General features: G+C 47.3%; 1 protein-coding gene across 2 annotated transcripts in view; it reads right to left on the minus strand.

Moving 5' to 3' along the window:
- Window positions 1-2,662: 2,662 nt before the first annotated feature.
- Window positions 2,663-13,274, minus strand: part of WDFY1 (WD repeat and FYVE domain containing 1) — a 46,164-nt gene continuing 35,552 nt past the window's right edge. For both annotated transcript variants that reach the window (XM_045481459.1, XM_045481460.1), the window contains 4 exons: window positions 9,611-9,712; window positions 7,999-8,129; window positions 6,828-6,936; window positions 2,663-6,009 (listed from right to left, as the gene is read on the minus strand). In XM_045481459.1, the coding sequence (XP_045337415.1) occupies window positions 5,950-6,009; window positions 6,828-6,936; window positions 7,999-8,129; window positions 9,611-9,712 (402 nt within the window). In that variant the 3' untranslated portion in view covers window positions 2,663-5,949. The remainder of the gene's footprint in view (window positions 6,010-6,827; window positions 6,937-7,998; window positions 8,130-9,610; window positions 9,713-13,274) is intronic.

The raw sequence follows: 13,274 nt of genomic DNA on the forward strand, positions 1-13,274 counted from the left end.
GAGAAACCGTATGGGCCAGTATGTAATGAGCTCCTGAGGGATGGTTTGTATGCCCAGCGCAAAGATTTAGAGAGAGATCTCAGGTATGGCCAAGGAGACTCAGGGCCTGAAGAGTGAAGGAGAGGAAGGCCGGAAATCAAGTACTTGAACTACCCGCCTGAGAATGCTTTTGACATAACGGTAAGCTAGGTGAAGTCTAAAGAGGCCAGAAACGAAAACGGGCTGGTGTCTCTGCTTTCCCAGTGCGAAGAGATCAGTCGACTCCCCAGCAGCCGTGACATCAGCTTGTCGTGATGGCATTACAGTCATCCCAGCCGACCTCTCTTCCTCTGTGCCCTTGGCTGCTAAGCAGCCTTCAGTGGTGATGTGGGTTCTAACGAGACCGTCCTAAAGAAAGTTGGTCTGCTTGGCAGACAGAATTCTCATTGTAAACAAACTGAAATTCCACACATTAAGCCACTAAGATACACGTCTTTATTCCCTATTCAAAGGGGGAAAAAAAATCAAATGTTGGCAATGGCGTGAGGATATTAGCAATAGGACTAAAATAACGGGGCGCCTGGGTGACTCAGTCAGTTGTGTCCGACTCTTGATCTCTGCTCAGGTCATGGGCTCACGGTTCATGGGATCGAGCCCCAAGTTGGGCTCCACGCTGACAGCTCAGAGCCTGCTTGGGATTCTCTCTCTGCCCCTCCTCCTCCTCTCTCTCTCTCTCAAAATAAACAAACTTAAAAAAAAGAAGCATAAAAAGCTTAAAACCTACATCTTCTTTCGGGGCACATGGGTGCCTCAGTCAAGGTTAAGTGTCCAACTCTCGGTTTCCACTCAGGTCATGATTTCTGTCTCGCGGGTTTGAGCCCCACGTCAGGCTCTGTGCTGACAGCGTGGAGCCTGCTCGGGATTCCCTCTCTTTCCCTCTCTTTCTGCCTCTCTCCCCCATGCTGTCTCTCTCTCTCTCAAAATAGGTGAACTTAAAAGAATATATATGCATCTTCTTTGACCTAGTAATTCCTACTTTTAAGCATTTATCCTGGGAAAATACTTGCAAAAGTGGGCAAAAACGAGCATACAAGCATGCTGAGTTTAGTATTTTTTTTTTTAATGTTTTATTTTTTGAGAGTGAGCCAGTGGGGGGTGAGGGGGAGGGTAGGATGTAGGAAGCAGGCTCCGAGCTGTCAGCACAGAGTCCAGGCAGGGCTCACCTTCAGGAACCACGAGATCGTGACCTGAGCTGAAGTCAGATGCTCAACGGACGGAGCCACCCAGGTGCCTGAAAGTTTTTAAATAGTGTATTCATGAAAATTATATTCTAAAAATCCATAACCTAACTTCAACGTGGTAAACATTGGTAAAACAGCCACATGATGGAACAAGGGGATACTGCAGCCCAGGCTGGACGATGTCCCACTGCACACACGTGCACCCCCCCCCCCCCCACCTCAGTGGACTAGAACAAGGATTTATTTTTCCCTCATAAAATGGCTCCACGGGACGTTCTCCATCAACACGTACTTCTGCGACCACCGTGGGCCACCCACGGGGGCTGAACCGCTTACCTGCAGTCCCATGCTTCTGCAAGCACTCTGCCAGCTGAGGCAGGTGGCAGGTCACGCGGCCTCACCTGGGCCGCAGTCGCGGGGCGTGTCCCACGTGTCCCACGGCCCAGAGCGCCTGACCACCCCAACTGTGCAGCAAGTAAAAAGGCTAACGTGGGACTCCGCCTTTGATACAATAAGCTGTCCGTAACACAGTACAGCAGGTGGGAAAATGGCATGGCCCCTTAAAAAATGGGTGGCCCGGTCAGTGAAGGGTCGGGACTCTTGACTTGGGCCCAGATCACGATCTTGCGTTCGTGAGTTCGATTCCCGCGTTGGACTCTGTGCTGATGGCCTAGAGCCTGCCTGGGATTCTGTCTCCCTCTCTCTCTGCCCCTCCCCCGCCTGCTCGCATGCACGCACTCTCGCTCTCAAAATAAACAAACTTAAGAAACCAACAACAACACTGGAAAGACGTACAGCATAAGGTTGACCGTGTTTTCTCTGGGCAGTGGTAGGACAGAGGCTTTTAAAAAAAATCTTTGTTAGACTTTTTGGTGTTATCTTTTTATTTTCCTTTTCTGTTTATTCCTTTTTATTATATATTATTTTATTACATATTATTTATTCAATAAAGGTATACTGCTTTGAAAAAAACACAGTAAATGAATGCCTTGCTGGTTTCTTAATCAACTCATCAGTTCTCTTGGGTCTGAACCACGCTGTTTCTTCGCAAAACTGAGCTATTGACGTGGAGAACGAGGGCACGGAGGCCGGTGTCTCCAGGGAGTCTAGATATGCTGAGCGATCTGACTTCAAGGCCGCACAAACTTCAAAAGAGATGATGATACCTAACCCCTAACGCTTACCTGACACACTCATTACACGCTAGCACATCAGAGCACGCGGTATGGAGAAGGCAAGTGCTTTCGAGTCAGACAGACAGACAGGATCTTCTCGGTTTCCTCATCTGTAAAGCAGGGACAATAACACCCTGCGGGAATGTTGGCAGATCAAAGAGCGTAACGTAGACAGAGCTCCCCGCACGCACGCGCAGTGTGCTAGTAAGTAGCATTATTGCCCTATGTCCAGATCAACTATAACAAAAGCTAAATTAAGCAACAGGGTAACAAGCAAGGAACATTTTATTGTGTATGCATATTCTCAAAAATAACACAAAAAAACAGAACCCACAAACAGGAGCAAAGGACAAAGTTTTCTAACTCTCTGGGACACACAGGGCACCATGTCTTATAGAAACGTAGCTAGTACAAGACAAAATGTACTAATCAACATTGCCCTTTGCTTCCCCAGTCAAAAAGGCTATAGAGTAAAACACTTTAAATTGTATTCTAATATAAATTTGTTGCACAATTAAACCTCAATTTACTCAAAGAGTTACTGTATAGTAAACTACAGAAAATAGAGTAGGCATTCAAATAATCTGCTCACAATTAACAATTAAGCAATAGACACTCGAATAAATACCGCATGTTATTACTTATTTGTTAAACCTCACACTGATAATGAGCAGATGCTTTATCATGAATAGTAACTGGTTCCTTACATTTTAGGAGACACCAGATCCAGTAACAGAAGTAGAAAGTAATTTAATGAAAACTCATTTTAGAAAATATTTCCTTGGGTCTGAGTCACTATGGTATTTATTACATATTCAGGCCAGTTTGAACAGTTTAAAAATGTAGGTACTAGCAAACTGAATTCTTTAGGGAGAGAACCAAGTGACGCATTCGAGAGCACTATTTTTTGTTTACATCCTCCAGGCAGCAGGACAGAAGCAGGACATAGTAAACAGAGATTTACAGCGTACTGAATAACGTTTCCGGCTAATGCTACGCCGGTGTTTCTATCATTTGCGTTAAAAAGGGCAATTTTAGAACATGTCTAGAATGAAGAATTGACATTTCCTTATCACATACATAACTAGATCTAAACGTGAGGATTTTCTCTAACATTCTGTACTTTTTAATCCCTATTAGCAGAAATTAGCGTGAGTATTCAGGAATGGGAAAACCATAAACTGTTACTTGAAGAACTATTTTAAATGACCTGTTTAAGAGCAACGCAGTCAAAATAAGGCAATAACTAGAAGTCTAGCGGTATTTTCCTTATGTGCCCAGTCAGCAGAATTGAGAAAATAATTTTTGCCCACCTCTATAAAAATATTACCCCATTTGCTCCCTAGTAAGTAGTAGAGACAAGACAAGCTTGCCATGTGTGTTTTTAAAAAGAAAAGTGATTAACAGGCTCTGATGGAGACAGAAGTCAATCGAAACATTCCTTCCTTTTCTGGATACCCGTCTCTAGTTCTTTGTTATATATGCCTTTCCTCCTTGGCGTATATTAGCTTAACCCCTTAGCAGGTGCTCTCACAACCTTATATTCTCTAATATTCTCTATAGAACACTGGGTTTTCCATTAAGAATTTTTTACAGTAAAAAAAAAAAAAAAAAGGCTGAAAGCTACGGCGTGATATTGTGCTGTCTACCATGGACACGATAAAATCACATTGGACAGAAGTTAAAGGCAAACAGAACCACAGCTCAGTACTCTTTAACACGGCCAGAAACAGATCATATACTATTTTCCTTTCAGGACTTCATGAAATCCCCAGGATAGCACCTTTGTACGAGCTGGACCATTAACTGAACGAAATCTAACATTCAATGCTGCCCTTTAAGATCACACCCCTCAAGCTTTCTTCCAGGCTGTGTATCATATGTTTTGTAAAGAGCTTAAGAAATGTTATTAAAGGTGATATAACACAAAAATTATAAGGAGCAACAAAATCCTTCAGTCGTATTTCTGAAGGCAAGTCAATTTTTAATGCAGATCATTCTAGAATCCTTTCCTTATTATTTGCGTCACTTGGCCATTAAGATATCTTAGTTTAACTGCCTGCCTTAAACATTATAGTCCCTCTCAGCCGTTGTGAAAAAACAGATTTAGTCCCTTCATGGTATCGTTCAGAACAACCACGCTGTCTTGATATGATCCCAACACAGTGACGCAGTAGTTTCTATCAGTATCCACCAGTAAGACTAACAAAAACACTGTTGCTCTCTACTTTAAAATCTGTCTTTCAGAAAAGTAGGCCTCTCTCCACTCACTTGCACAGACCTGAACAGGTACGTGTACTACTGTAAAAACAAACAGTCCAAGAAATAAATACTGGAATATTAAAAGACAGGCTCCCCCTTCCCCACCTCTTCCCCATCCCGGTACTAAGTGGCCACAAACTTTTAAAATGCCATTTGACACGAGAGAATTCGCTGGTTGTTATGAACGTGATTTACAAGGTAGCAATGACTGTGCAGGACCTGGTGAACAATTGCTGCTCTGGGTTGCCCATTCCCTCCTATGAAATATTAACGATATTCCTCACAGCAAAGAGTCAGCACAGTTTAAAAAGCTCTGGAGTTCTTTTCTGAGGTGTATATCAAATTGCCACAATAGCACAGGGGCTCATCTTGGAACTACAAACCGAATGCATGTGTCTTTTCGGAGGACTGCGCCGTTCCGTGGAACAGAACGATCGCTTCCCTTCGCAGTCATGCTGGTAGCTGGGTGGGGTTTTCCATTTTCCATTGGTCGTTTCTGACTGTAGTGAGGGAGTCAGGCGGCTCGTGTGACTCCCACGTTAACAGCACCATAAATACGTTTTGTCCTCAGAGCACGTCTGGGGGAAAGGGAAGAAGGTGGGCTGCCCGGGTTAATCTAGAAATTTTACAGCTCGCTTAGTAACAACCGTGAAGGTTGGCCGGGGCATACGGTCTGGGAAGAGGAAGCAACGAATGTGCCAAACACCGAGGGCGGATAACGGCCCTACCTGCCCAGAACAGGGATCCTTCAGAAGTTTGTCCATAACTAAGTGCACAGGATCCTCCCACGCAGACAGTAAGGAAGGAGGGGCCCTCTGGGCTCTTGAGCTCCTGCTGCGCCCCTCAAGACGGAGAGAGCATGTTCTCCTCCCCCTGCTCCCTGCTCTGACGACAGAGCCACCGAAGCCGACAGAGCCACCGAAGCCCGTGGAGGGCCCACGAGTCTGACAGAAGGGGGCTTGCACCCAGAACTGCTTTAACAAAGTTCTAAGCATTGGCGCTCTTTTGTTCAATAGTTTTTCCTCTGAAACTCGCATTTGCCCCGTCGCTCCTTCAGCACACACGAGCTCCCTGTTCACGAGGGAGCCTTACCGAGGTCACTTCGTCCCCACAGGTCGTGCCACAAGTGCCCCCAAACACAGGTGACATGTTTTTCTTTTTTAAAAAAATGTTGCTTAGTCGTTTTGGCGGCTACTGGCCATTCCCGTGATGGGGACGGTGGCGCCATGGGGAACGGCTGCATTTGGTGAAGGGCGCCTCTGGGAAGGTGCAGGCCTCGCCCGGCTCCCGGATCAACACGGAGAAAACCCAGTTGCCAGACTGCAGCCCACCACAGGTGTCATGTCCCAAATCTGCAAGAGAGAGAAGATGCCAGCGAGGCAGTGCTCGTCACAGGCTCCGAAAGCAGAGCTCACGCTGCAGACGGCTGTTAAACTGGAAAAGGGGTCAAAGGAACTCACTCTCTCGTTCTTCTCTATAAAACCTTCTCAAGATCTACAGTGACAAAAGCACACAAACCGCTCACTAAAATGTGAAAAAAGCTTGTAAGCGCTATCCTGTCACCTGAAGATTCCATCACAATGTTTGCTAGACATTTATTTTCATTTTTAATAAAAAGCCGACTGGGGAAAGCCCCTATTCTGAAGAATTAAGAGATAAAGCGTGTCATGATTTCACAATTCCAGAGTGGCACTGAGTCCAAAACGCTAGCTTTTAGTATCTGTGTTAGTGACCGAGGGATCGAAAGAAACAACGTGTGGTTATTTCTTACAAGTAGGAAACCTTCTGTCCAGGATCCCAGGACCACCAGCAAGGGAAGGACGACCGGCGGCAGGGGTCGGCTAAGGGGTCGGCTAAGGCGCAGACGAGCTGCGAGGCAGGAACCCTGGGCAGATGGCCACACTGGGTGCCAGGCCCCACCAGCTACCCCGAGGACGGATGTGGTACAGGGAAACACCACCGGAAGGAGCCACCACCAAGGGCCTGGGGACTCACAAACACGCGACTTGTTACTCAGGGTTTTCGACCGGCTGCAGGTGGCATGGCTGCTTGTAAAAAGGGAAGGCGAGCCGGCCGACCAGAAATGGGACGGACTAGAAGTCTTCCGTCCACGGCACGACCACGGAGCCATCTGCACGCACACGCTCGTCGGGACAACCAGGCAGGTTACCTTTACGATGCGGTCGGTCCCACAGGTCACCATCAGTCCCCTGGCAACGTCCATGGACATGTGGGTAATGTTATGCTTTCCTTCATGGAAGGTTGCTAGAGAAGTCCGACTGACCAAGAGAAAAGAGACCACTGAAAGCTCAGCTGTTTCTAGAGCTAAGGAAAGAGTCTTCTTAGCAACATAAAGGAAACACAATGATAGTGTCCACATTTGCTCCTCAAAATGTGCCTACAGTGAAGTTTATAATTACAGGATTGACAGAAGGCACGATCAGCTGCAAGACTGTTCTATAGAAGGTTTGGCAGAACTCCCCAGATAATGGATATGTATTGTTTTAGTGGGAAGGCTTATATATTCCTAGGCACTAAAAAAGCACTTTTAATAACGGCAGAGGAACTAGGGGCACCTCGGTTGGGCGTCTGACTTCAGCTCAGCTCAGGATCTCACGGTGCGTGGGTTCAAGCCCCGCGTGGGGTTCTGTGCCGACCGCTCGGAGCCTGGAGCCTGCTTCGGACTCTGTGTCTCCCTCTCTCTTTGCCCCTCCCCCACTCACGCTCTGTCACCGTGTCTCAAAAATGAATATACATTAAAATTTATTATTTGTTTTTAAATAATGCAGAGGGACTACACTGCATGAGATCCTGTCCTGTGGGTAAGACCCTGGCAGGGAGGCTGCAGGGGTCGAAGCTTCTCTGCGACCGGGAGCAGCCCTCGGGCGCTGGCTCTCACTCTGCCCCTGCGCCCGCAGCCTCAGTCTCCTCGGGAACGAACTGACCCCAGCAACGCTGCACTCGCCTTTCAACTTGGGGCTCTGCCACGGTTTGCCAGTCTAGAACTTTCTAAGATGATTCAAAGGTAAGGGAAAGAAAATTAAATTTCCAAGCAACAGGAGAGCAAAGCTTGGAGCACGGGATGGACCGGCTCAGCCACTGCATCAGCGCGCGCGTGGCCTTGACCCCGCGCACCGCCCTGCGTGGTGCGGGGGCTCGAGAACGTCCCTCTGCTCGACTGCTCAACTCCCACGGTGTTTGGGAGAAATGTGTCTAGGGTCGTAGGGCGAGGGCCGATGGGCCTCCTCAGAAACTCTTCACGGAGCTGGGAAGGGGCGAACATCTCTCAGGCTGCTTCCCCCTGCAGGTGCACAGTAAGACAGAGACTCGCGAACACTCACTCCTCGTCTTTGATGGAGTCGTAGCAGGAATCGCACACGCGGACTTGGAACTCGAAGCCCATGACGGGGTAGCTGGAGCGCTTGCTGCTGCACTTGCCGCAGACAGCCTGCCCGCACTTCCTGCAGTGATGCTTCGGGGGGGGGGGGGGGGGACCGGGAGGAGGAAAAGGAGGAGGTTAACGTTTGCTTCCGCTTCGGGGCTCCCGGTTGCCCTTCGGGGGAGGGGGAGGGAATGGGAGCGGGGTAGACGGGCCAATCTCAACACTTGTCAAGGAATTCCAAACCTCCTTGCTTTGCTGGTCAAATACAGCTTTCGATTCAGTCATATCATCTGTCTGGATGTCAACAAACGACATTACTAAAACCGACTTCAAGTTCGTTTAGGAGCTTAAACGACTAGAGGTTTCGGAGGAAAAACAAAATCTATTCCTACGTCAGTCAGAGAAAAGCTTTGAAATAAGGTAACGTGCCCTCATTAAGAAATAAATGTCCATAATCATGTGTTTTACTCTTTCTTTTAATCTTCCAAACTGTGATTCTGGAAATAAGGCTCGAGAACATTCAAAACAGACCAGTTATTATTAACTTCGACATACTCTCTTCCTACTAAAAGTTTAGTGACCTGTACCTTTCCTCTCTCCATTCATAAGATGGAAATTAATGTCTTCACGTTTCCTGTAGAAGGAGGGGTTATCTCCCCCACCAGTTACAACGCACTTGTTACCACCAGACACATGTTGTAGGAAACAGGCCAAAGATGGAATTCAGATTCCATTTCAAAGCATCAGAATGTTATCCAAGTGCTAAAATCACCTGTGTTACCTGCCAGTCTCATATTAGACCTTGTGGCAGCGTAGTTTTCTAAGTAAAATTAAAGAAAGTTCATTAATACACACAAACTTTAGGCCAATCCCTCATAGAGGTGCTAAGAAATAAAATCAGCATTCTTTTTTACTTACCTGCACAAATTCATATTCAATCTTAGTGCACTACCTTCATGGTTGCTGTAGAAATGTGGTTTTTTTTGGTAGAACTTTAGAATTACATGAATACTCAGTGATAAGAGCATCTTTGAAAGCTATAGGCTATTCAGGACATGTTTCTTTAATTAGAAAAAAAAAAAAAGTACCAGAAACACGTTTAGTAAAAATGTTCGGGTACACTTATATGGGACAATTTATGACTAATTTAAATTCCTAGTGTCAGAGTATTCCAATGAGGGCCAAACTGTCACATGTCTTTAACAAACCGCAGAAGCATAAGGCTTCCAGTCATATGACCTGCTTCATTCTAATTCTGTGCGTGGCTCGCATGGGATGCTGACGTAACAAAAGCAATTCTCCTAGACTGAAGGATCTCTCGTGTAGCTGCAAGTAGGCACTCAGTGTTTTCTTGTGCATTCCTGATTTTCCAACGCAGGATAAAGCGACAGCACAGCTGGCCCCAGGAAAGGTCCCACTCGCTGGGAGTTACACAGAGACCGTGATATCAAAAACACAGAGGTTCGCAGCGTTTACAGGAAGAAGCAGGATTCCAAACAAAATGACGGACTAATACCACAAATAACAAGATGCACGATTCACCTAGCGACAACTCAACATTGGCTACTCACCTGTCTCAACCCTAGTGTCTTTGTGTCCCACATCTGTTTTATGTTCCAGAAAAAGGGCTGCTCGCATTTCTGACAAGAATCGCTCTCTAACCACTGAGGAGCCTGGGGGAGGAGAAAGTCAAAGCCACCATTAGAGCATCTCCATGTTGACTAGGATTTCTCAGGTTACTGATACAACAGTTCTAGACCTTGTTGGTGCTGGCCAACAAGGAATTTAAAAAAAATTCCTCAATACATCATAGCGGTTGCCATATTCAATACTACCTGTGTTCAGTAATCTTTATCATCTTGGCAATGTTTACAGGACTGTCTGGTTTTTAATCTGTAGACAGGAAGGGGTAATTCAGTTCTCACTGGGAACTCCTAAGGGATGTCTTCGTAGATTTCTGTGCCAGAGTTGCTGAATATCGAAATCCCACTGAGTGAAAACCCACTTCTTGCAGAATCTGGGGGATGACCACCTGGGAAGTCTTGTGGGGTCACCTCTTCCGGGGGCAGCTCCTGTCAGGCAGATTTGCCAGCCGGCCCCTCCGGCTCCCGTGAGCGGCTACCCTCCCGCGGGCACACGCACCGTCGGCACACCTCCGCCCCAGCACCGTGCTCTCTGGACTGTAATCCTATATGCACGTCTCGTTTCTCCCCACGAGCCTGTCATTCACTGCTCTTGCTCGTCCTGATGTATGGACAGCCTGTCCCAGAGCAGGTCCCCAATGAATTTTTATTAAAACAGGACGATTAACAGTCTTGATGTCACTTTAACCAGAACTTAGAAAGTACTGCTCTAGACAAACCATTAGATTGCACCCGATTACAAGATGAAACTGTTAAGAGCCATTTATGAACCTCAATCACTTGTCATTACATATGTGCGATACAAATAGGAGAGAACACGAATTTCTGTCAGGCCAAAGACTGCGAAGAAATGATTCTTTCTTGATCTTGAAAGTGCACACTCCAGAAAAATACACCTGGTGAGAGCAGACCATGATGGGAGAATGGCGGACACCGCATTGCACCGGCCCCACCGACCCTTCTAAAGCAGTCAGTAAGACGGAGAGCCTCCAAGATTGAAGCCGGGACTTCTGGGGGCTAAGAACCAGCGCCTCTGCGTCCTTCTTTGGCTTCCTATTGCTTCAGGACTTTGGGCTTTCCTGTTTCTTACTTTAGATACGTCGCGAGAAATAACTTCTGCAAAGGACTTTCTGGGGGGTGGGGAGCACCACAAATAGCACGAAGTGGGCTCGGACAGAAGACAGGTTGCTCTGGATAACCGGAGAAATACTGGAAAGAAGGGAAGGCGAAGAAAAGGGTGACAGAGACGTGCGCCCACGTGGGAAGGAGGACGGCCTTGCTGCAGAATTACCTCTTCTGCTTCTGTGATCAACAGAAGTGTGGGGGGGGGGGGTACGATGGCTGGGGAACACTGCTCGGGAACAAGGCCCCTCAGGGAGGACACGGGCGACATGGCGGGTCATGCCACCCATGGCATGGCGATGTCTGTCCGCGGGGAGGGGAAGCAGGTGCTGCTGCCTGGGCTCGGGTCCGGGACGCACGCGGCACCACACACACGTGGAAGAAAGCTCAGGATGTCTTGACAGCAGCAATATCCAATATCCCAGCAGGAGCACCCGCCTCGTGAGGTGGGGGAGGGGGGCGAGTCCACGCGTGGGAAGCGTGTGCATGGGGCCTGGCGTCCCAAGTGCCCCAGGAGTCCGGGTGGGGCACCAAGTATTTCTTACGCCTGACGCCACCTGATTTTCAACACAACCCGAGGAGACACGCAGCAGCGACACCCCCACGGTGCGAGCAAAGAGACCGTGGCTCTGGCGGCAAAGCGGCCGTAGGGGACTAGTACGTAGCTGGCCATCTAGGAGACCCTAGCTCGCCCGCCGCACTCGACACAGCATCCCCGAATGGGTCTTCTCTCTTTGAACGTGAGGCTCTCCGCACGTGGTTCTGGGGCGTGGCCACACTCCAGCCGAGCCCTTACCCTCAGGAACATACAATTCCGTCTAGGGGCTTAGGAAAGAACATTCCTTGACTGAGCTGGGGTGGGGAGAGGGGCTTCAGGGAAGAAAGGTAGGCTTTCCGTAACTTCAGATGACACACAAAAGACAAAATCAGAAGTAAATAGGCTTTCTGGAGCGTTTTGTTGTAAGAAGCACCCGCAACTTTCTTTCTTTTAATAGGATACAGTGCTATGCTCCAAGCTATCAGGAACCATCCTGTTCTGTGCTTATTCTCTAAAGGGAATTTTTTTTTTTCTTTCCTGAGAAGAGCAGAAGAGAACGCTAATCAAGCACTGTTTCGCTCTTCCTTACATACTGTTCCATCTGCCTGTGCTGCACGAAAGGGGCGACGTAACGAGAATAATCCCCCACGCAGCTATTAGCAACTGTTGCCATAATCTGCTTGGTACTAATGTGCACCATATTGAACATCCTGCGATCTACTAGTTTAAAATAAGGTTCTCTTTTGAAGTGGGTTCATGCTAATTATTACTTACTCATTTATATTGCAGGTCAACTTCCAAAAAGGAGCCCCGCTAATTATGAGCTAGCAAGGGGGCAAATCTGCTTTCAGCCTGCCCCAATCAGTATTTCCCAGTGACTCAGTAAGAAATTCCAAGCAGCGTGGGGCTAGAGAATCTGGGACTAATTCTGTGTGCCCTTGCCTAAGACCTATAAATTGTACAAACCCTAACTCCCAGGCCAGAACCTTCTGTATCTGTGGGCTGTTTCCCTTTGCACTATACTCAGCTGGTTAAAAAAAAAAAAAAAAAAAAAAAAAAGAGAGAGAGAGACAGAGACAGAGACACTACTAAAAACACTGCATCTTTTTGACCCAATTTGCTTCCCCACCACCACAGTCAACTACTGAGAGAGAGCAGCTTGCAGAGCGTGACGTGGAACCCGCCAGCATGCATGTGATCGGGGGGAATCTTCCACAAATGACTGAAAAGAGACGCGCCTACAAAGGAAGCATCCTGGGCAATGTCTTTTCTTTCCCTAGACGTACAAATGAACTCCACAATCATGTACCCTTGAAGGGGGGAATCCTGCTTTTATTTTGTTAACTACTTTTTTCTAAAAGAATTTGCCAAGGATGAGAATAGTGGACTGAAATCCAAGTGGGTGAGCTCTTAGAAGACGCTCCAGCAGCACTGGCCCCAGGCGTTGCCCTCCCACGCGACCCCGGGAACACAGCCTCCGAGCGGTCTGTGCGCTCAGAATAAGACTGAAATACAACGGGCCAAGAGTCCAGGAAATTGAGCAGTATGCTAGGTGTTCGCTCTTGATGCCTGTGAGAGCAGCTACTGGAAAACACAGTTAAAATACATCTTTGCAAGGAAAACTGTATGTAATATTACGCCAACGTTATAGATAATTAATAACAAGTCAGCTTAAGCCTTACCAAAATATTTTGCCGACTCTTAAGATTCTGTTTGGTCTCACAAGTTTACTAAAAAAGGTGACAATCACTACTTCACGTTATGAAGTTCGTTTTATTATTTACAGGGGTAGTCTGTTTCCTTCAGGAGATTACAAGCTTCTTGCAGGCAAGAAGACATCGAGAGCATGGTAGCCGTAAAGTCTGGAAATGAGTCACGTCGTGACTGTTTTTTTAATAAACTGAACCCCCCGGATTACGTCTTCTGTGGCAC

This window comes from Leopardus geoffroyi, chromosome C1 (assembly GCF_018350155.1).
Source record: "Leopardus geoffroyi isolate Oge1 chromosome C1, O.geoffroyi_Oge1_pat1.0, whole genome shotgun sequence".
Lineage (NCBI taxonomy): Eukaryota > Metazoa > Chordata > Mammalia > Carnivora > Felidae > Leopardus > Leopardus geoffroyi.